We start from the raw sequence: 23478 nt of genomic DNA, 5'->3' as shown, positions 1-23478 counted from the left end.
AAATTTTAAAAAAAGCAAAAAATCCCAAAATAAACAAAAACAAATTAACTCATTGAATCCTCCTAGCAACACTATGTAGTAGCAACAATGTATCCTGTTGTAACACATGAGGAAACAGGCAGAAATAACTCACTGAAGGTTCACAGCTAATAAGTGGTAGACTTTGGGGTTACAACTTTTGTCTCGCTCCAGAGTCTGCACTTTTGACATGACTACCTCTTAATCAAAGGCATCATTAATGGGTCAATATTATGTGTTCTAGAAATTATTTAGGAACATAGAAAAAAGATGGTATATGTGTAAAAGTAATTTTATTTTCAATGATGATAGTTCCTGAAATATTAATATTTTTTGTACGAGGAAAAGTTAAGGGACTTTGATCTGGTTCTCAGCCTCAGCAGATACTTCCTGCCCAGTCAGGTTGCCTCTGGACATGATGTGTAGACCCAAGGTTAACTGAGCGCTCACTGCACTCAATGAGAGAATGGACATCAAGCATTTCACAGATTAATCCCTCGTCAGCAACATGGATGGACCTAGAGATTATCATACTAAGTGAAGTAAGCCAGACGGAGAAAGAAAACTATCATAGGATATCACTTACATGTGGAATGTAAACAATGATACAAATGAACTTATTTACAAAACAGAAACAGACTCACAGATATAGAAAAGAAACTTATGGTTACCAAAGAGGAAAGTGGGGGGAGGAATAAATTAGGAGTTTGGGATTAATATATATGTGCTACTATATATAAAATAAACAACAAGGACCTACTTATAGCACAGGGGACAATACTCAATATTTTGTAATAACCTCGGAGGGAAAAGAATATGAAAAAGAATATACATATATGTGTATGTATATATATATATGACTGAGTCACTTTGCTGTACACCTGAAACTAACACAACACTGCAAATAAACTATTTCATTTAAAAAAAAAGAATTTAGCAGAGTGTCTGGCATTACATAATAATGCATATTTTCTTTTAAAAACAGTTAATAATCAAGGAAACCAGGTCATAACAAAATAAATCTCCCCTACGCAATAGAGCATATGGGAAAGATTAACTAATATGTGCTAAGTGCTCCATATACCCTGTAATGAGTACCGCACATAATTCTAAATCTTTACTAGTCTATGAAGGAGAGATGTGTTATCACAGTTTTATGGATGGAGAAAATAAGTGGCAGATGTGGGTTTTAAAACCTGACCTATTGGAGTCCAAAGCTTAGATGTGTTTTTTCCTCTTTCATTTTCACACCAATTTTTAATAGCTAAAATTTACTCAACACTTGCAATGAACCCTCGCAACTCTACGAAGTAGGTAGTGCCATAACACCTGTTCACTGCCTTCGTGAGGTCACACCCTACCCCCAGCACTGACCCTCCTCTAAGAGTATCCCTGGTAGGATTCCAAAACCTTCTTGAGTGAACCTAAAGGGGTGGGGGAGGGTGTCCGTGGCAAACACCCCACATTCAGGTCCACTGAGAACACTAAGATGCCCTTATATCAGAAGTTCTCTAAATGCATCAGGGGTGGGATGAGAAGTTCCCATTCTCTCCAGTTCCTTCTCACCAGCATCCCTTCAGCTATTGTGTGATGAGGGATATTATACCATGGCTTCTATTTGGCTTTCTACCAAGTAGAAAAAGCAAAGGGAAATTGGCATCTCTTGTGAGGACTATGCCTACATTCCAGAGCAATTCTGATCATTTTCATCCCATAACTGAATGCTTTTGCCACTCACAATCAATAGAAAAAGAATAGAGAGATACGTTAAATTAAATAAATATCATTATAACTAATTTTAATATTTAAAAGCAAGACTGATATGCAAAAGGCTTATTTTCAGCTATAAAAATTTAAAACTCAGGTGTTCTGGACTTCATATGGTTAAGAATATGATATATAGGAAGCCACTGTAAAAACAAAAAGAATAAAATGTGTAGTATTCTGAAAAAAAAGATGTAGGTAGAATATAATAATGAGCTAATAAACTAAGCATATAATACTTCCAATTCCATGCATTTAAACCATTTGCCTTTTGTTCCTCTTCATTAAAAGGCAAATTATTCTAAGGTTTTCAAATTCATTCATCCACGACTTTTATTTGTTTTACCTTAAGCTCCCAATGCATTTAATTTCAACACATAGGTATGATTTTTAATTCAATTACACAGCATTAAGCTAGGAACCCAAGAACATCACCCAAAGTGAAATTATATTCAGATTCACACTTGGTCTTCACCTGCTAGTTCTCAATAAAGGAAAACTGGTGGAGCCCCAAAAGAAGGGATGGACTGCCCATATCCTCTCAAGCTTTATTACTTTGTATTGGCTGATAAAAATGAAACCTTATGTGATTCTTTACTTAGCACAGCCAGATATATTACGGTTTAATATTTTGTTAGAGATGATATCTAAAGGTTATTCCCATGATCAAAATGTAAGGTGGACAAAAATACCCAAGAAATGATTATAATTACCGAATACAGTCCTAGCTGGAACTGATTCCTTATTTATCCAGAATGAAACTTGAGAAAGAATTACTGTCATAATACATGGAATGTACGTCTGAATCATAAAATAACCCATCTTCCGTCTGAGGTGAAAGTAAACCGTCATAACGATATATTCACCTGCGAATGAAACATGAGGAAAATACGTTATAGGTTCTGCGGGCAATTATTCAATGGCTTTATAATCATATTTCAGACTAACAAACAGTATTCTAGGCAAAGAAAGTATCGGATTGCGTAACAACACAAGCACTGAGAAATACGTAGTTCCCAACTAGGGGGGGAATGATACTGCACGTCATTACACAGAAAAACATTTCTGTTGCATGTAGTAATTAAGCAATTTAATAAGTTGGGCTATAACTTTATAAAAATTCTTGCAGTGCTTTCTATTTTAAAGCGATTAGCCTTCATTTTCAGCATTTTCTAGAGCAGAATTTAGACCTAACTTTTATGGAAAATCACTAGAAAAAAATGAAAATACACACACACATGAAAATATAAAGCTTAATTTTAGAAAGAATTGGAATACACAGGTATACATTATATATACATATATGCTTAGGGAAAGGTTACCTTACTGTCTTAGTTTTAGGAAAGAGCTTTATTTCTAAATGTGGTATATGTGAAGAAAAATACAAAGAAACACATATAACATAGAGCCATACGTAACATCCCTGAGTTCAGGCATGTTTTATTGGCATTTAGACAAAAACCTAAAACAGCTAGTAAGTAAATATACCATAAGATTTCTGGTAGCTCTTGATAATATTTTTAATGTTACATCTGAAAGTAACGTATTGAGAAAGTTCCTTAGGAAGCAGTAGCTTTATTCTCAGACTGTGAAGCCCAAGATTCAGAAGACTCAAATCCTCCCAAAATGTATTTTTAATCCCACTTACAGGCTGGAAAAGAAATGTCTTCAAAAAAAATATTTTTTCCTGGTGATATGTGTATGTAAGGAATAGTTTTAGAACAAGCAATATTTAGCTGTTTTTCCCCATTGAATATGACAAAAACTAAATCCTATGCTTCTTACCATTCACATCTCCAAAGCAAGTACAGACCAAGAATCATCAATAATAATCATCCATCTACTCATGTGACAGCTTTAATATACACCCTTAATATATTTTATAATTAAGCTTTATATTTTGCTTTTACTTTTGAAAAGAGAGTAGCGTAGCACCACAAAAATTGGGCGAGATTTTAAAAAAAAGATTTGGGGAAAGCACCAAAAAACAGGGAAATCCAGTGCTCAAAAATCAATGGTCAGATTTCCCGCCTCAGAATTCTGTTGAAAATAGTTTTGATATATTTGATTATTGGCTTTTGTTTCTGAATAAGAAAACCAGCTCACTTCTCACATGTCACCAACTCAGAATTTATTTTAAACTAAATCAAGATTTAAATATAAATAAAGAAAGTCTGAACTGTGATTTATGCATCAACTCTATTTCTGGAAACTTTTAGTTGTCCCCTGAAAACACGAGATATTTCAATGAAGAAGCTGGGACAAAACTCCATTGCTAATGCCAGGTAGCATATTGACTCAAATTGTTAAACATCTCACCCGTGATGGATTTGATAGTTTCACTTGATACAGTTTGCCCAATCAAGTCATACTGAACTAAGCTGGAAGACTCCTTTGGAACTTCTACTGATTTCTCAGGACCTTTTGTCCATGTATAAATCATCTCACTCTTCGGATAGGCATCTGGATGAGAGCACAGAATGTGGTTAGATTCAGAGTTCCTTTTCCATCAGCATTGATGGTCAACGATTAGGAATATTACACATGTTCAGGAAAGATGTAATAAATGAAAACAAGAATCATTATGATTTATTCAAACACGTTTAAGATTGAGAAGACTGTAGAGATTAAATAAACAGACTTGCAACTGGGCATATTTCTTATTTTTATGCCAAAGGTTTGGGGGGGAGACTACACCTAAGGCAACTAAAATGCTATGTATGCATCAGTGCACTTGGTATGTTTCCATACTAATAGGATAAACAGTTGAAAAGCAGAAATAATAGACCCTCCAAAAGTACTGTCCAACTGCTACTCACTTCCTTTCTAACTCACTTCCAGTATTTGACCAATATCGACTTCTTCCATTCTAATGCAGCTCTGCCAATTAGAAATGTACCAGATGCTGCCTATAATAATACAACAAAAAAACCCAAAAAGAGCAAATCCTACTGTTGAGAGAGCTCTCCAGGGGTCACCTATTCCAGACTCTGCCTCTGGGCAATACCCATGCTTTTTGGGAACCACTCTGCGGTAACAACTGGCTATGCTGTGTATAAAGCTCTCCAGGGAATGTACTTACACAGCCAGTTCCACTACCGTTAAACTCACAATCAGAACATTTTCCCTTCCATCGTCAACAAATCCCTCCCAGCGGCAATTCAAGCCCATTTTCTATTATTTGGTGTTCAGTACAAATGGAGACCAGCTGCTTGCTTACCAGTCTACCCAGAACAGATAGCTTGGCTCACACACAAATGAATTCAGAAGGACAAAGAGGAATTGTATGCTACCCTCTGCAAACCTTCCTAAAAGGCCTAGAGCACAGTAGGTCCTCAGTGAAAGTGTTTAATTCTACAAAAGGAACTGATACCTAGGGAGACTATCTTTATAAGCGACTTTGCAAAACAAACTATAAGGCTTGTGTTGTCATTTAGCAGTATACAATTGTGTGTCAAGGTTTATCTTCTGAAGGGTATTTATGCTTAATCATACATTTAAAGTCCCAGAATGCTATGATCCTGCATGATATTTTAAATCAGGTATCCTACTCTTGGTTTTCTTATAACCATTCTTCCCCCTGCTTTTTCTCATGCCTATGAATTGTAAACATAGTTAAATGTTATTTTTCTCCTTCCAAAGTAATTAAGTATCTTTATTTGATAAGTATGATGGGCCTCTCTTTTCAGTTCTCAACCCCGAATCATCAGCTTCCAAGGAATAATTTCTTTATTTTATACAAACCCTGATGGAGGACCACCTATGTTCAAGTCACTCTGAAGAGTGTTCCATGAGATCTGGGGGCGGAGGGGTGGTGGATGGGTGGGAAAGGACTTTCCCTAGATTAGAGCTATCTTGGGTGAAATTTAAATTATAGCACAAATAGTTTTAAATTCTGGCCCCAGTAAGATCGACCTTTCTGTCCACATATTTTTTCTGTTTTTATCTTCTCTCATTAAATCACTGGTCAGGGAGCAAAGGACCCTCTCTAGCTTCAAGTTAGGCCAACGGAATATTGTGATTACTGGGGATTATAAAAAGAATGGTGACTGCCGAGTCTTATTAAGTTAAGCAATGAGCAATGATAACAGCAGGCAACAGTTTCACAATCAGTGAGACTAAGAATGTGAAGCAATAGTAAAAGTCAGCATCTATTTTTGGTAGATTCTGATTGAGTCAAATATTTGAGGCAGACATTTGAAGAGACGATCACATTTTGCTGCCATCTCTGAGAACGCAGCTTGGGGGGAAAGGAATTCCATATTCTGTCCTACCCATTCATTTTATCCTCTTGCCTTCACGTCCACAAAATATCCCAAATCCATCTGTCTAACATCTCCTCTGGTACCATCCTAGTCTAAGCCACCACCATCTTTGTATCCATATTAACACATACAGCCTCCAACTCTTCTCTGCTTCTCTCTAGCATCTCTACAATCCTTTCTAGGTAGAAAAGCTGAAGTGAAATTGTGAAATGTCAATCAAAGAGTGCCACACCCCTTAGTAAATCCTTCCAAAGGTGTTCTAAAGCACTTAGAATAATATCCAAACTCCTTAATGTGGTCTATAAGGCACTATACTGTCTTGCTCTGTCTACATATCAGACCACACCTCCTACTCTGTTTTGGTCATGCTTTGGTCGCTTTTATACTAAGAGTGCTGCTTATGCTATTCTAACCTATGTCATGTCAGGAAGCCCCAAACCTTCTTCTGCTTTTTTCAAGTCTGCCATAAAGGATTCTGCTTGTAACAGAAACTATTAAATTACAAAAACAAAAAAATCATTTATACTTTCTATGTTACACCACCAACACATGGAGTTCAGAGGCCCCTAAATTTCACCACGGATCATCAACCTATTAATTATGAGTCAATCTACCTAGGCTATCTAGGTAGGCTAGTAAGTAGAAATATATTTTTGCTTTTTGGGGGAAAAGGGGTTGTTTTTAGTTCTTTATTTAAATATATTAGATAATAAACAGTCTCCTGTAAGTCAAACCTTGGACAGCTGTTGTCAGGGACAGTGGTTTAAATGTTGGACTATGGAAAATCATGCACATATAAAAATATCAGCTTGCGTGAGATAATCATAAATTCTAACAACATTTTTATTGTAACTTACAACTCCCAAATTTCAAAGGGCATGCATGACCATCCATGGGGAAATCCACCAATCTCATGGGACACTCTGCACTTATGGTGAGTCTATGATGGAAAAAGGCAATTAAACAAAATCAACACTTTCTTTGAAAGTAATTTAAAGATCCCTCAATGAGGAAGCAGGAAGGAAGGAAAAAAAGAAAGACAGGAAGGAAGGGAAGAAAGGAAAAAAGAGAGTTAAAAAGATAAAAAGCAAAAAAGAAAAATGACTACCTCATTGTGTATAAAATAGTGCCATTTCTCATAATTCTAAAAAGCTTATTTGGAGCTGTCATATTATGTGAGACAGATTTCTTTCCATTCCTGAAGAAAGTATCAGGAGTCCATACTTTTGTTACCATCATATTGTTCAATCTCAGAATTTCAATGGGGCCATCATATTTTAGTCTTTTGTCAATCCATGTTTGTCTGAAGAACACATCCATTGTGTATTCCTAGGGAAATTAGTTTGTGACATATTCAATCACAGATGACTACACATAAATATGCAGAAAAATGTATTAAATTCTAGCCTCTTTCCCACTCCAAAAAGACTACCCCAAATAAAAACAAATAGGAGCAAAATTTTTTAAAAAAATGAATGGAGCAAAAAAGAGTGTCAGCAATTAAAGCATGTTATGTCCATCTTTATACCTTAATCTTCTACATTTGTTAGATAAATAATCATACATATTAATCATTCAAGAATAATTACTATAATTTAATAAAACCACCAGCACCAGGTAATTACGGTTGTACTTTGTTTTAAATCAAGTGGCAAAATTAGTTAATGTGTAACAAATATCACTGCATAATTAATCATAAAATTGTAGGGATCTCTTTAAGGCAAAGTAAAATATGTAAGAGAAATTTTATGACCACAGAATTTATTAACATTTGCCTAGAGTCAAGGAAAAAAGTTAAGTAGTTTCTTTGACCTGGAAACTGAAAATCTTTAATATGAGAGAACACAACTGAATGGACAAATTTATCTTGACCAGTGCTTGATGTTCTAAACTCTTTATGTCTGAGAGATGGAAGTGGGGGAGAGGGGTAGTGAGCAACTGCGCCAACAAGGAATTCTAAATGCATTTAGGACTACAATATAGTTTCATACCAAAACTAATTACACTCTCTAATTTTCTCCTCCTCAATAATTTTCTAACGGAAAAAAATACTACATACATGTTGTACTATGGGGACTAGTAATAGAACGTTCTTTTCTTTGTTGAGAATGATTCCAAACCAAAAAATACTCAAATGTTAGAGCTGAAATTCAAGTTCAACGTCTTACTTTTGTAAACTTTTTAGGTTGTTCTTTGACTTTCTAGCTCTGTGTGATCGATTACAAAATAAATGCTAATTGCCTTCTTTTCTGCATGTTTTTTTCAAACCTCAAAAAGTACATTTAATTTCCCAAATACCTACCATTTCAACATCAGAAACAGGTCCAAAGCTAGTGACATATATGTCAGTTTTCACTTCTGTAACAGGACCTAGTAAGTATGAAGTAAATAAGTGTGAAAAAATAATTACCAATCTTATAGGCAAGGTGGGTTTGATAATTAAAAAGTAAAGACAGGTTATATATCATGTTTTTACAAGCATCTTAAATTTTCAGTGAGACAGTGCAGCTCTACAAAAAATGAAGACAAAAGAACAACAAAACCAGAAAGCAATGTTTACTTACAGTCAAAAAGAAACCCCAGTTACTTACCAGGAACCTTATTTCTTCAAAGATACATCACCCCTGGGCACTGTTACAACAGGCAGTGCAGGGAACAAAAGCTTTTAGCCTTTGTGATTTTTTTTAGTCCATCATCTGATTGGCCTTTAGTAAAGAAGTGAGCTGTTAAAAAGAGGGAACTTAACCACAAGAGTGAGGAGGAGAAAAACCATAATGGCTGTAAGGAATGCATCTTTGGCAAGTTAAGGATATTGGTAAATAACTTAAACACAAAAATGAGTCATGTCACCTTTAACAATAGGTAAAGCATCCACTGGTAATTAGGACCAAAGTCAAGCTCTCCTAAAAGTTAGACCTATTTATGCTCTACCACCTACTTGCTGTGTGATTTTGGGCAAGTTACTTAACTCCCCAACAGCAGCAACCATAACTATCAGGAAAGACTGTTGACGGAGATCAAATGAAATTGCTCCTATGAGACCCTGAACACAGTTACTCTCTCATGAAAGTACTTATCAGGTATTAGTTTCTCTTTTCTTCCAATAATGGCCACTACTGAGATTCTTTCCTACGTCTAAATAAAACTGGTTCAGGAACAAGTATATGGGTGTGCCTGGCAGAAGAGAAATGTGGGAGCATCATGACAATGGGCTGACACAGATTTTAGACAAAGGAAAGTTGCTGCAATCTGGGTTTAGCACGATGCTTAAAATCAGAAATTCTGGAGTTCAATTTTGGCTCTAACACTTTCTAATTGTATGATCTTGGTCAAGTCACATATCATCAGAGGTAAAGGTTTTAATGACTATTAACTGAAATAATACATGTAAATCACTTGTCCCAGTCTCCAGAACAAAATGTGCTCAATAATGATAGCAATTGTTATTATACATATCAATTTTAATTACTAATAAACATTTTAAATTGTTGCAATCTTGAACATCATTTCTTAAATGATGGTTTATAACACTGTATGTCCAGGGGCTACCTATTCCATACTGGAAAGAATAACATCTGCTATCAAGATGGACTATTTCCCTTGAATAATGGTTGGGCAATTGGACTTAACGCCAAAAAAGACAAAGAACAATTGGGATAGCTTAATGCCCTAGGTCTAAAGTTACCCTCATAAAACAAATGAGAATCTCTCCCTCTATATGGTGAAGATTGAGCCACATAAAGAAAAATAGTTTGAAGGAGAAAGAAAATTCTTTTTTTGAATAAGTATCCTAAGAAAAATATATCCTGTGGAAGTATAGTGAGAGAAAAAGTAGAGATCAGGCTGATCTGCCATGAGTTTTCATTTTTAAAAAATAACACCTTTGGAAAACAGAGAGAATAAGTATGAGAAGTTAATTGAATTTTTATTTGAATGAGAAATTGAAAACAACAACAACAAAAATATGATAGTAACAAGCTTATTAAAGCCAAAGTGTTTCAGGAATAGATAGGTAATCTGTGTTGAACCTTAGTAGATAGAGATTTCATTCAAAAAGATTCAAAAGTGGGAAAAATCACTCTGCTTGTTTCTTAAGGACAACTGCTAAAGTGTTAAAAACACTACTTCAGTGCAAGTCCAGACAAGGAGAGATAAGTTACTCAGAACAAATAAGGTTGAGTAGGTCCTGATAACAGGACTGTTTGATGAGAATCTTGAGAAATCCAGTTACTTTGAAGATCAATTTAGGATACTGGTTCTCAAACTTTAACTGGATCAGAATCACCTGGTAGGTTTGTTAAAGGTAGGTTTGCTGGACTCCACCCCAGACTTGCTGTTAGATTAGGTCTAAGGTGGGGCCTGACAATTCGCATTTCTAACAAGTTCCTAGGTGATGCTGTTCACTTCAGTTCACAGAAAGCATTTATCTGTTTTCTAGAACAGTATTTATTTACCAAACCATGTCCTGTAAAATATTAATACCATAGGTGTTCTATTGAAGTGGGGGAAGGGTAGGAGAGGGAGGATTTAGGCCAATCAGATTTTTCCTTATACATTTATTTTAAGGTGTGTGGGTTTATGCTAATTCTTAAGGTTACAATGATTCCATGATAATAATAAATCTTTTCAAATTCTTACATAACATACTACTTTTTCAATGATTCTTGAAAACTGCTTGGTATTTGTGACATTATTCAGTATTTGCTTTATAAGATCACAAAGGTCTTTGAGATTGAATGAGATCCTAAATACGTATAATTGGTAGAGAAATTTCATTCGGATACCCATTTAGTCAACATTTATTGTGTGACCACCTGCTGTATGCCAGGTTCCATGCTAGGCCCTGGTGATACAATGGTAAACCAGACTCGCAAGTTCCCTGCCTCAGGGAGTTAACATGCTACTGGGGGAGTGAAAATATAAATAATAAGGAAATGAATTAAATGGAAGAATGCTGTCATTCATAAGAGAAACAAAAGAGGCCAGTAACAGAGTGAGAGTCTGGGAAAGCCACTCTAGACTATTTAGCCACTCTTCAAAGCAGTGACTTTTAAACTGAGATCTGGATGATAATCACGAGCCTTTGGAAGAGCTGAGAGAATGCATTTCAGGTGAGGAGAACTTCAAGGGGAAAGGCTCGGACAGAGCACCTACTTCTCTGGCCATATTCTGAAAGTGGTATGTTTTAAGTAACATATTTATAATGTATGTTATTGTCACTGTTTTAAACTTGTATAAATCTTCATGAGAGAGGTTGTTATGGGCTGAATTATGTTCCTCCTAAACTCATATGTTGAAGTAGCACCTAGTACATCAGAATGAGATTATATTTTGAGATAGGGTCCTTACAAGGGGAATAAACTTAAAATGAGGTCACTAGGATGGGCCCTAATGTAATAAGACTGGTGCCCTTATAAGAAGAGGAGATTAGGACACAGAAACATACAGAAGAAAAACCATGTGAAGACACAGAGGGAAGATGGCCATCTACAAGCCAAGAAGAGAGAGTTTAGAAGAAACCAACCCTGCTGACATCTTGATCTTGGACTTCTAGCCTCCGGAATTGTGAAAAAATAAATTTGCTGTTATTTAAGCCACCCAGTCTGTGGTGCTTTGTTACGGAAGCTGAAGCAAATGAACACAGAGGTTAATCATCTGTCCTGTGTTCTTTCCCCAAGTGTTCTCCCTCTGAAATGCAGTCCAGCTTTGCCTCTGTATATAGGCTGTGGTAAGAAGTTTGATTTGTATCCCGTAATCATTGGGAGGCCATCAAAGGTTTGATGTAAGGAAAATATATGATCTAAATATATGATCTGAATCACTCTGGCAGTTGTATGGACAGTGAGTTATAGGGAGGCAAGAGTAGAAGAAGGCTTTTCTAATGAGGCTGCTGTACTAGGCCAGGTGAGAGATGACGGTGTCCTGGACTAAGGATGTGGCAGTCGGGATGGAGAGTGGACAGATCAAGGGGCATGTACGTGTGGAACTGCTCTCAAGAAATGGGGTTCTTCCCAAAGAACAATAAGCAGAGATACTATTACTATTTATTTAAGGCCTACTATGTGCCAAGCAGGATACTAGCTCTTCCTATATGCTATTTCATTCAATCCTCACAACACCCTCCAGGGATGATATTTCATGAGAATTTTATGGACATGGAAACTGAGCTCACAGAGGTTAAATATTATATTCCAGAGCCAGAATGATAACCCCCTGGATTGATCTACAAAGTATGTTCTAGATTTACTATGCTAATTATATCATTAAATAATAAATCAACTATTAATTACTTACATATAATTTTCTATCTAGTACATAACATGCCATACCTACCTCTCCCATTTTGTTTCATGAGTAGTTTCTGAACTACGTTCCTGCAGCTTTTCCTATGCATTGCTCTTATTCTTATTGTATTCAGTCTTTCTCTCCTTAACAGCAAAGACCAATCTTAATCCTCTTGGAAATCCCAAATGAGCATAGTGCTTTACACATACTAGGTAGTGAAAACTATGTATTTGATTGTGTTCCTAATATCATTCCAGCAGTGATTTTAAAGTCTCCCCAAAGGAAAAAGCACTGGGATTCATTTGTTACATCAGTTAAGCTAAAAATATTTCCTGATTAAAGTAGAACTCGTGTTTTATTTATATTTATATCCTCTCCCTGAACAAATCCCAGGCCTTACATTCAATAGGTTTCCAATAAATCAGTTTTCAATGAATCACGGTCGCTATGCAATTAAGAATAATTCTTAGAGAAGCTTCCTCTAACACTGATGTTTAGGATGTTCGAATCAACCCTCCTAAGAGCATAATTACATAGAAACCAGATAATTTTCAGCTTGGAAGGACTTCTCATAATTTTCTATGCATTTGTGTAACATAAAAGACATCTTTTATTTTAAAATCTTACTACTTTGCTAATAGGGAAATAGTTTTTAATCCCCCAAATATAGTGGACAGTTCCTAAGGCAAAGTGATCTTCAACAGTCTTTGAAAGAAGGAGCCAACACCACCAGGATCAAATTCAGAGGAATACTCCCACCTTATTAATGAATCTAACTTGCTTGGAAAGTGGGAAGGCAATTAACATTTCAGAAAATTTCCCACTATTTACTTCAGCTGTAGAGACCCGGACAAAAATATCACATTTTAATTTCTTCTCCAATAATAGGATCCAATTTGCTATCACACCCAGGAAAGAGACTTAAGCAGTTCTGCAGATGCTGAAACGACTCATTCCCTGTTCTCCACATTGCCTCCCCAGCCATGCACTTGAGGAAAGATTTCTGGGTTTTCGGTCCCCTAAATCCATGCATCCAGCTACATCTTACAAAACACTATTAATGTGTCTTCCCAAATCAAGAGACCTAAAGTGCTTAAGAGGTACAACAACAGCAAGGAATCTTAGTGAAATATTTAAATAAGGCTCTAATTCTCTTTGTCACTTACAAAATATAGAAAAACTAGCGTTCCTGCATATTAAACAGGGAACAGATGTCTACTGATATTGTTGAGAAAGCAAATAACTATAGAGCTTTATTTAGATGACCTTAAAGATTAGTGCTTCCTTTATGGTATGATCCTATCAATCCAGCTCTACTTTTTAAATATTAAAGGCATCAAATAAATGAATAAATAAAGTACTAAAAACAACACTAAAATGTGAGCCAAAGATGAAAATGCAATTCACAGAAGGAAAATTCCTGTAGGCAATAAAGATTTGAAAAGATGTTCAACCACATTAGAAATCAGAAAAATACAAATCATTTCACATTAAAATACCATTTCAAGTATATATATATATATATATACATATATGTATATATATACACATATATATGTATGTATGTATGTGTATGTGTATATATATATATATATACACACATATATATATTCTTTTCCAAAGTGTTGAAGGGTTTGTGGATCCTGAATCTCATATTCACTGTAAATGGGAGTTTGAATTTGTAAAACTACCATAGAAAACAGTTTGGCATTATCTCATCAAGTTGAACTCCCACTTACACTAAGATCCAGAAAAATCCATTCTTGGATATATATGCAAAAGAAACTCTTGCACATTTACAGCAGGAAATTTGGGCCAGAATATTCACAGCAACACAATCCTGGAAACAAGCAAAATGCCTATTGCCAACAGAGCAGATGAATCAGCTGGTTCCTGTGCAATGAGTGTATCACACAGCAGTCAAAATGAATGATCTATAGCAATACACAACAATAAGAATGAGTCTTAGGAATACACAATTAAGTGAAAAAAGCATCAAAAGATTGTAAATAGCATGTTCAAAACAGTTAAATTTTTAAAATTTCAATTTATTAAAGAGTAAAGTTGAGCTAAAATGATAGTCAAATAAAGCTATGCAATAATTTATTTTTTTTAAAGATTTTTTTTGATGTGGACCATTTTTAAAGTCTTCATTGAATTTGTTACAATATTGCTTCTGTTTTATGTTTTGGTTTTTTGGCCACGAGGCATGTGGGATCTTAGCTCCCCAACCAGGGATCGAACCCGCACCCCCTGCATTGGACAGCGAAGTCTTAACCACTGGACCGCCAGGGAAGTCCCATGCTATGCAATAATTTAAAAAGGACTCAGAATGGTGGTTACTTTGAGTGGGGAAGACAGGCAAATAGGATGAGGGAGACCATATAGCAGAGTAAGTTGTCAAGGTTTAATTATTTAAGTGGGTTTTATTTTATTATAGTAAATGAATGAATAGATGGATAGATAAAAAGAAGGTCCACAGATATGGGGACCAATCATGGGAGTGTGTCATGAGCCACGGATTATTAATCCAGAATCCAGTTCTGTGCAGTGGAAGCTTTTTTAAAATAAATACATAAAAAAGGCCTAGACAATAAAGCAGCTATTTGTTTAATGATACACGAAATGCAAGTTGATGTATTTTTTCATATAAAAGAAAGCTAACATCCCAGTGAAATATCATCTAAATGTCCACTAAGTTATTGATATCCTATATCTAGATTTTTAGTGCTTATTTTAGGAAACAACAAATGCATTTTGCATATTCTTGCCCTAAAGAACCTGTAAATATATATTAGCACCAGTACATCTTTCTTCTTAAACTAAGAGCATAAGAAAGTAAATTTGTGTTCTGCATTCTATAGTCTCTTCTTGTCACACAGGCATCTTTCGTTCAGTTATCCCTTCCCTCCACTCAAATATTATTCTCTACTTGTCTATTTCCAGTGGTACACAAACAGCTTTAAAAAAGGCAACCTTCCCTCTTTCTCTTCTCTTTCGTATTTAAACTTCTGGGGGAAAAAAACCCTATGCTTACTGTCTGGAATTCTCTCCTTTCTATTCACTCCATCATCTATTATAATCTAGTTTTCGTGCTCAGGACCCACTAAAATTCCTTTTGTCAATATCACCAGTTTTTCCCTATCTACAGCACTTTTCCCACAAACTTTTTAAAAAATCTTATTTCTCTCATTTTTAAAAAAGCTCTCTTGATGCTACTTTCTCCTTCCATTTACCAGCCCATTTCTCTGCTCCTCTGTACAAATGCCCAGAAAGAAACTCCTCCCATTCTTTCTGGAACCCACGCAATCAGACTTTCACCTTCATCATGCCACCAAAGCTGCCCTTGTCAAACTCACTGAAAATGTAGATATTGCTAAATCTAGTGGTCCATTTTATGTTCTTATCTTTCTTTGTCTGCCAGGAGCATTAGACATAATCGACCAAACCTGCTCCACACTGAAATACTGTTTTCTTTCTTTACTTAACATCTGGTATGTACATTCTCTTTGAGGTTTTCCTCCTACCTCAAAGGTCACTACTTTTCAGTCTTCCTGGGACAGAGATTCCTCCACCTCTTTCCCCACCTCTTAACACTGGGGACTTCGGAGCTCAAAATTTGTACCTTTTCCCTATCACCATTAATTCCTTGGTGATCTCTTTAGTTTTATGGCTTTAAATACCATACATTATTGACATACCCAGTATCCCTGAATTCCAAGCCTATCTTCACTTTACATCTAATGAGCATCTCAAACGTAACATATTCACATACAAATTGTTCAGCCACATCCCTAAGCTGCTTCTGCCACAGTCTTGGCAGCTCCATTTTTCTAGATGTTCAAGTCCCAAACTCTGGGGTGACACCTGACACCTCCCTTTTTCTCACATCCCATATTCTAGCTGTCACCAGTAGACTAGAACTTTGAAAAATAGCCAGAAACCAACCATTTCTTACAATTTTACAAACTTCTCTGCCACCAACTTGGTCAAAATGTCCATCATCTCTTGCCTGGTTGCTCCTAAAAACCTTTCCGCAGTTGCCCTTGACCCGGACTCACTGTTCCAATCCAGCAACCAAGGTGAGCCTTTGAAAATTAACCAGTTCAGGTCTCGCCCCTAATGGAATCCCTCCATTTACTTCTGATATGATTCAGAGTAAAAGCAAAGTTCTCACCAGCCTGCAAAGCTTTATACTACCTCATCCTTATATCACACTGACCCTTTCTTACTCCTCAGCCCTGTTACCTTCACTGCAGTGACAATTCCACGCTTACCATGTCTGCACGTAGAGTTACTTCTAACCAGAAGACCCCACCCAAATACAGCTTATGCTCTTATGAATCATAGTTCAAATATCACTTCAGGGACTTCCCTGGTTAAGAATCCGCCTGCCAATGAAGGGGACATGGGTTCGAGCCCTGGTCCAGGAAGATCCCACATGTCGCGGAGCAACTAAGCCTGTGCGCCACAACTGCTGAGCCTGCGCTCTAGAACCCACAAGCCACAACCACTAAGCCCGCGTGCCACAACTACTGAAGCCCATGCACCTAGAGCCTGTGCTCCACAACAAGAGAAGCCACTGCAATGAGAAGCCCACGCACCACAACGAAGAGTAGCCCCCACTCGCTGCAACTAGAGAAAGCCTGCACGCCCCAACGAAAACCCAAAGCAGCCAAAAATAAATAAATAAATAAATAAATAAATTTTAAAAAAAACAAATATCACTTCATTCAAGTCTCTCCCTCCTAACTACTCTAGTTAAAATTGCAACCTCCTCCCCTGCTTTGTATTACTCGATAGGAGTTATCAACATCTGACATACTCTATATTTGGCTTATTTCTGTTGCTCCTTTTCTGTCTCTTTCACTAGAGTATCAGCTCAGGAGGGCAGAAAACAGTGTCTCCTTTGTTCACCAGTGTATCCCCAGTGCCATCCTAGAACAGTGCCTGATGTATATTATATGATCAATGAATTTTTAAATTATTATTACAAATTTATTTTTTAATTTATTTTTGACTGCATTGGGTCTTCGTTGCTGTGCACGGGCTTTCTCTAGTTGCGTCGAGCTGGGCTACTCTTAATTGCAGCGTGCAGGCTTCTCATTGCGGTGGCTTCTCTTGTTGTGGAGCACGGGCTCTAGGCACGCGGGCTTCAGTAGTTGCAGCACGTGGGCTCAGTAGTTGTGGCTCGCAGGCTCTAGAGCGCAGGCTCAGTAGCTGTGGCACATGGGCTTAGGTGCTCTGTGGCATGTGGGATCTTCCCGGACCAGGGCTCGAACCTGTGTCCCCTGCCTTGGCAGGCGGATTCTTAACCGCTGCACCACCAGGGAAGCCCCTCAATGAATTTTTGATGAAAGTGAATAAAATGAAATATCTCCGTGTGGCCAGTTCTTATCTTACTTAATATCTTAGAAGAACTTGAGAGGTGTCTCATCCCTCCTTCCTAAGATATTCCATTCTCTTGACTGTAACTCACACTCTCCTAGTGCCCACCTATATCACAGCCTACTCCTTTTCATTCCCCTTTGACAATTCTACGTTTTCTTCCCTTATTTCAGTTGTCAATGTTCCTTGAGGCTTGGCTGTGGGCTCTTTGCTCTTTCTATACTCTTCTCTAGACATCTATTCTCACAGCATTACGTACTGATGACCCCAGACAAGTACAATCACTAGGATGCCACACATGTATCCTAAGCTTAACATATCCAGGGATGTCTTGATTTCACCCTCCCTCCCATTACTGTTCCTCCTCCATCCTCTCCAATTTAAATAACACTATTCTTTGTCCATTTTCTTAAAAAAATCCACGAGTCATTTTTGATTTCTCCCTTTCCTTTACCACCTATATGGAATCCATCACCAATTCTTTGCTGAATTATACCTTCAAAATATATCTCACTTTTATCCATTTATATTCATCTTTGCTACCTCTACCGTCTTATTCCAAGCTACCATTAATTTAATGGAGAGAACCAAGGAATAAAAAGTTTTTTCATTGGTCTTCTTGCTTCTAATATTGTTCCAACTTCATATCTAAGCCTTTCTTTTTCTTATGGAGCAGCCAGAGGGATCATGTTACAATCTAAGTCATACCACATCATTCCCTCCACCTAAAAATCTCCAATGATGTCCAGGTTCATAAAAGGAAACTCCTTTACCAAAGGTTTTGTATGATCTGGCCTCTGCTAACAACTCCAAGCTAGTCCCGTGAGATTCTTCCTCTTGCTTTTTGATTCCAGGCACACTGGACACCCTTCACTGTCTAAATCTCACTAATTTATTATCTACCTTAGGATCTTGGCACTTGCTTTTTTTGCTGCCTGAGAACGACTTTTGCTTACTCGTTCCATGTCTGTCACCTTTAGGTCTTAGCTTAAAAGACTTCCTTGTCCACTGTATCTGAAATAGATCTCTCACCCAATTTATTCTAGCATCCTATTGGATTGTTCCACAGCATTGTCTTTATTTACTTTGTTATTTGTTTCCTTGTTATTTTTATCTCTCTACACTGCTTAGCCTGTATCTGATTCAGAATTATATCTTCACAACTTAACATTGTTCTTGGCACATAACAGTCTCTCACTATCTGTTAGTTCAACAAATGAATGAATGAATGAATGAATGAATGAACATGACAAGTCAGAAGAGAATGAAGCTTTATTTTTCTGTTGCCCTGGGCATTTCAAGTGTTCATTTCATCTATATACTTTAAAAAATATATTCTCTGTCAATGTTCAATTAATAAAGCTAGCACATGGCACACCAATTTAATTTTCAGGTTGAGATATAGATCATTTGAAAACACTGCAAAGATGTTTTCATTTCTTTGGGAAAATTCTTCCAAATTTACCTAAGTGTATACACTCCCCCAATGTTTGCTTTTCCATTTTAAAATGTTATTAGAGCTTTAAAATAAAAGTTCTTATTTCACTCCTCTGGGGGAAATGTAGTTTTGCTTATTTTAATGACCTACTTAGTAACAAGAAGGTCTGTTAATGAAAATTTGACTCTTGTTCAACAGAAGGATGCAAAAAAGTCTTACAAGTGGTTGTAGCAGAAGACCAGCTGCCTAAGGGTTTAAAGAGTGAGAAGTGAGTTCCGGCCTTGTCAATTGCTTGTCAATTACTTGTCAATTACAGGGTTATTGAGTAATTCATTGCAACTTTTCTCAGCCTCCTCTCTGACAGAAGGATGATGCCTGCCCTGCTTATCTTTTTGCCTTGTTGTGATAATCTTATTAGACACTGTATGTGAAAATGTTTTCAACATTGTAGAAAACCCTACTCATCTGAAGTCCTACTGTGTTGGTGAACAACCTTGCAAAACTGACCCTAGTGCTCCATTGCCATTTCAGGGAGATTGTAGAAGATGATCTAAGGCAATCATCTCTGTTTATATGTATCTGGAAGCATTTATTATTCCAGATCATTTGCCTCAAAAGACTGACATGCACAAAAGGTTGTATAATCCTTCAATAAATGGAAGTGGGTAAGGGCTGGCTTCCTAAGCTATCTCCTGGTGGTTAGTACCTTAGCTGTGCATTTTTAAGACGGTGTGTAACAGTGTTGAAAGTGGATACGAGCCAAGGGGATGATTTTCTAGCTCCTTTGTGGAATGGTTTACTGTGTGCTGCTTCTAAGCAGGTGCAAGCTACTTCTGGATGGTAGCAGACTGATTTGTTAACGGCTGGAAGAACTCTACCCCTTCAGATGTCCCAATCTAGCTTCTCTCCCTCTGCCTCCTTCCTTCCCTTCTCACCTTTCCCCTTTCCTTCTCTAATGGAGAATGTGGGAGACAAGGGAAAGGAGATCCTGGAGAGATGAAAAGCAGGAACCATTTCAGTTCCTTTTACTTCCCCATTGCAATCTGTGCTGCTGAGTTAAAAATATATAATTTCATTTCCAAATCTATTTCAACCCTTGCCTGGCCTACTGAGCAATCACAAACCTTCCAATTTCAATTCAGATCTTTGCTTTTAGCTTTATTTTATATGGAACACTGCTAAGTTGTATAAACAGATATAAAGTAAATGCTCTACAGAGAGCAGAAGTAGGATTAAAGGAACCAGGGAGTAAATCTGTATTTATAGCACACTGGTCAAAATCTGAATTGTTTTCATTTCATTTATAAAATGTCAAACTTTCCACAAAGTATAAAATGTCAAAGAAGGGATCATACCTGTGGCATCCAAGAGTCTCTGCTAGCAATGATTTTTCTTATTATTTTCAGTGATGCTCATTTATAACATCTTGTAAACAGATTACACATTTTCTGCAGGTGAGAATTACTATTCCTCTGTCACATTTGGAATACTACGTATTTACAGAGAATGACCCACTTCTAAAAAATGAATTACGTTTACCACAAATATTTATGAGCAACAACCCCCAAAATTGTGCTACATGGTAAGTTATTAACAATTAATCAACTGCTAACACTTAAAGTAACGTGAATTCAACCCCTTCCCATAAAGCTATAAAAGGATCTCCAGGTGGGCAATGAAGATCACTTGGCAGAGACAAATAAGATGACTAATATTGCCCTTGAAACATTTTAGCAGTACTGCAGCTAACCAAAATCCAGCAATGTCTTACATAGGTTGATTTCATTCATTTTATTGTCTATATATTATCATGGGAGAGGGTAGTTGGTAAAAAAGATGCAACTCCAATGGATCCCTTCTTCTTTTTGAATTATAACTTGCATTATCACCAACTGCGTAGATATGATTTTAATTTTCAACATTAAATAATAAAACCATATGATGTCAATGATAACTTTTCACTTTAATTTAGGTTCAGGGACATCAAAACTCACTAACGAATATTTAAACTACATGTGATTTCATACGTCCATCATTTTTTTCTTTACTTGAAAGGTCAAGCTTAAAAACTTTATGGGCAGATAAATCGTCTTTTATTGATAATAATATAGCCTTAAATGGCATCACATCATCTGAAACCTTCTCTACAAAATTATTTTACTCTAAAGTGATAATTTCCCAGTCACTTATGAAAGATCGTGCATTGACAAATGATTCACTTCTGTAAGGAAGCCTCTTTTCAGATTTGCATGAAGCCCAATGCAGTGCTCAGCATCCTACCCCTGGAGAGGCAACGTGAAAAGAACCAAGAGAATCTTTCATCCTTCTCATCCATCTTTATCACTGTCAACATACAAAAACTGAATTAAAACCTTCAATGGCTCCCTGTAACCTTCTCAATAAAATCCAGAAAAAAAGTGGCTCCTGATTCCAGAAGACCGGATTCCAGCCTATCATTAATATGCTATGTTTCCCTGTATAAATCACTTTCTCTTTTAAATCTTCAGTGTTCTCCTTTGTTACATGAGGAGAACAAGACTAGACAGACTTTAAAGACTCATCCAGCTCTAATCTATCCACTTCTTTTTTATTTCCAACAATTCTTTATAGGCTGGGACCAAACACCTTTGAAATAATGTCTAATTCTGTCCTCTTTCCCAGGAATATCCTGCTCCCTTTTACCTTCTACACTCCCCATATTCTTATCTCTTAAACACCCTCCATAGGAAGCTTAAATGAAATGCTTCAGTGCTTCTAATATTATGATACTCATCACAGAGTATCTGATAGCATCTCAGTCTTCATGGGTTTGTCTTTTAAATACACAACCTGATCTGGGTTCACATCCTGCCCACGCCACTTATTAACTGTGAACTTGGACCAGTCGCTTATCTTTCCAAGCCTCAATTTCTTCATCTGTAAAACAGGAATAGTAATAGCTTTCTCTTGGGGTTGCTGTGAGGGTTAAACAGTAAAGTATCTATATCCTTTAAGCCTATGTCTTATTCAACTCATTTCCCAAGAGGGTAACTAGCTCAGAGTAGTGGGAAGAACAGGAACTTGGTGGTCAGAAGCCATGGGCCAACACTTTGGGTGAAGACACATATTCTCTCTCTGAACTGGACTGAGAGGGTGTTTGAGGTTAAGAATAATATCTTGAGATTTCTGTGAACCTGGTGCCTAGCACAAGGCTTGCCACATAGATTCTCATTACATAAGCAAAGGGGCTATGAATATGGAAAAGAACAACAGTGCTGTTAATGGATGTGCCTCTATTAGACCCTTTATACACATTTACTGAAGGAAGAAATATAGCAGAAATACCCCTGACTCCAAAGTCTTAGGAGGGTAGTAAATGCCACCTCTCCAAATAAAGTAAACTTTCATCCCAAGGTAGAAAAGAATAGGAAAGGACTGGGTTCTCTAGGACAGCAGGCAGCTTGTGCCCCTGATTCATGTCCTAGGCAGAACGGGGTCGAGGTTTTGGCAGAGGGACTGATTCCACGTGGGAGGACAGGGGACTTCGGATCAGCTGTGTCAAGTGCAACCTGCTCTGAGCAGTGGCCAGGTTAGGGGGCCGTCCATTCTCGGGGCGCAGCGCAGCAGGGCAGCTGAGCCTCGAGCTCCCATTTTGGACACTTCCCCTTAAACCTCGCCCACCCGGCAGTCAGGTCCCGGAAGGTAATTAGTGTTCCGGAGAGGCCAAGCTTCTGAGGGGGCAGGGAGATGGGAAAGTACGGGTGGGGGCGGGTTTCTGGTCAGAGGTCTCATGAAAAGAGGGGAGAGAGAGAGAAAAGAGACAGAGGGAGAGGGAAAGGGAAAGAGGGAGAGAGGGAGAGACTGAGAGATTTTTCATTTTTGCACGCGACGCATACCTAATGATATTCCCACAGACAGACAGGCAGACGCAAAGAGAGACAGACAAGACACACTTGCGCGTTTGAAATCGTTCATACCCCCAAATCCAGGACGCAGCCTGTTGTCATAACCATCGAGTAAACTGTCCAGGATGCGGGTAAAATTTTCCGGGCATAATTTCTCCTCCTTTTGGTTCTGTCCTGGGGATTCGTTTAAACTGCAAACGCACACACACACAAAAAAACAGGGGCGGAGGGGGTTATTTTAAGAATTGATCAGCGAACAGGTGGAAACAGATTTATCTTCTAGGAAAAGAGTCTCTTGCCCCAAACTAAAGGAGGCAGGGCGGAGGGATGGGGGAGAGAGAGAGATGGTCAGGAAAGGCGCACCCCGCGCACACGGACCCCAATATCCACACTCTTCTTGCACCCCGCGCCCCTTCTGCTTTCGGCGTCTACGTGG

The 23478-nt window shown here is 37.4% G+C and overlaps 1 protein-coding gene across 1 annotated transcript in view; it reads right to left on the bottom strand.

Moving 5' to 3' along the window:
- GABRA4 (gamma-aminobutyric acid type A receptor subunit alpha4) overlaps positions 1 to 23478 on the bottom strand; it is a 77928-nt gene that overhangs the window by 48755 nt on the left and 5695 nt on the right. Inside the window, exons 2-7 of the mRNA XM_082390673.1 lie at positions 23115 to 23233; positions 8350 to 8417; positions 7156 to 7376; positions 6905 to 6987; positions 4102 to 4245; positions 2496 to 2648 (exon numbers count right to left, since the gene is read on the bottom strand). Of these exons, the coding sequence (XP_082246799.1) occupies positions 2496 to 2648; positions 4102 to 4245; positions 6905 to 6987; positions 7156 to 7376; positions 8350 to 8417; positions 23115 to 23233 (788 nt within the window). The remainder of the gene's footprint in view (positions 1 to 2495; positions 2649 to 4101; positions 4246 to 6904; positions 6988 to 7155; positions 7377 to 8349; positions 8418 to 23114; positions 23234 to 23478) is intronic.

This window comes from Balaenoptera borealis (genome assembly GCF_965194805.1).
Source record: "Balaenoptera borealis genome assembly, chromosome: 4".
Classification (NCBI taxonomy): Eukaryota; Metazoa; Chordata; class Mammalia; order Artiodactyla; family Balaenopteridae; genus Balaenoptera; species Balaenoptera borealis.
The sequence above is the reverse complement of the archived record's forward strand: the minus strand, read 5'-3'. Positions and strand labels throughout refer to the sequence as shown.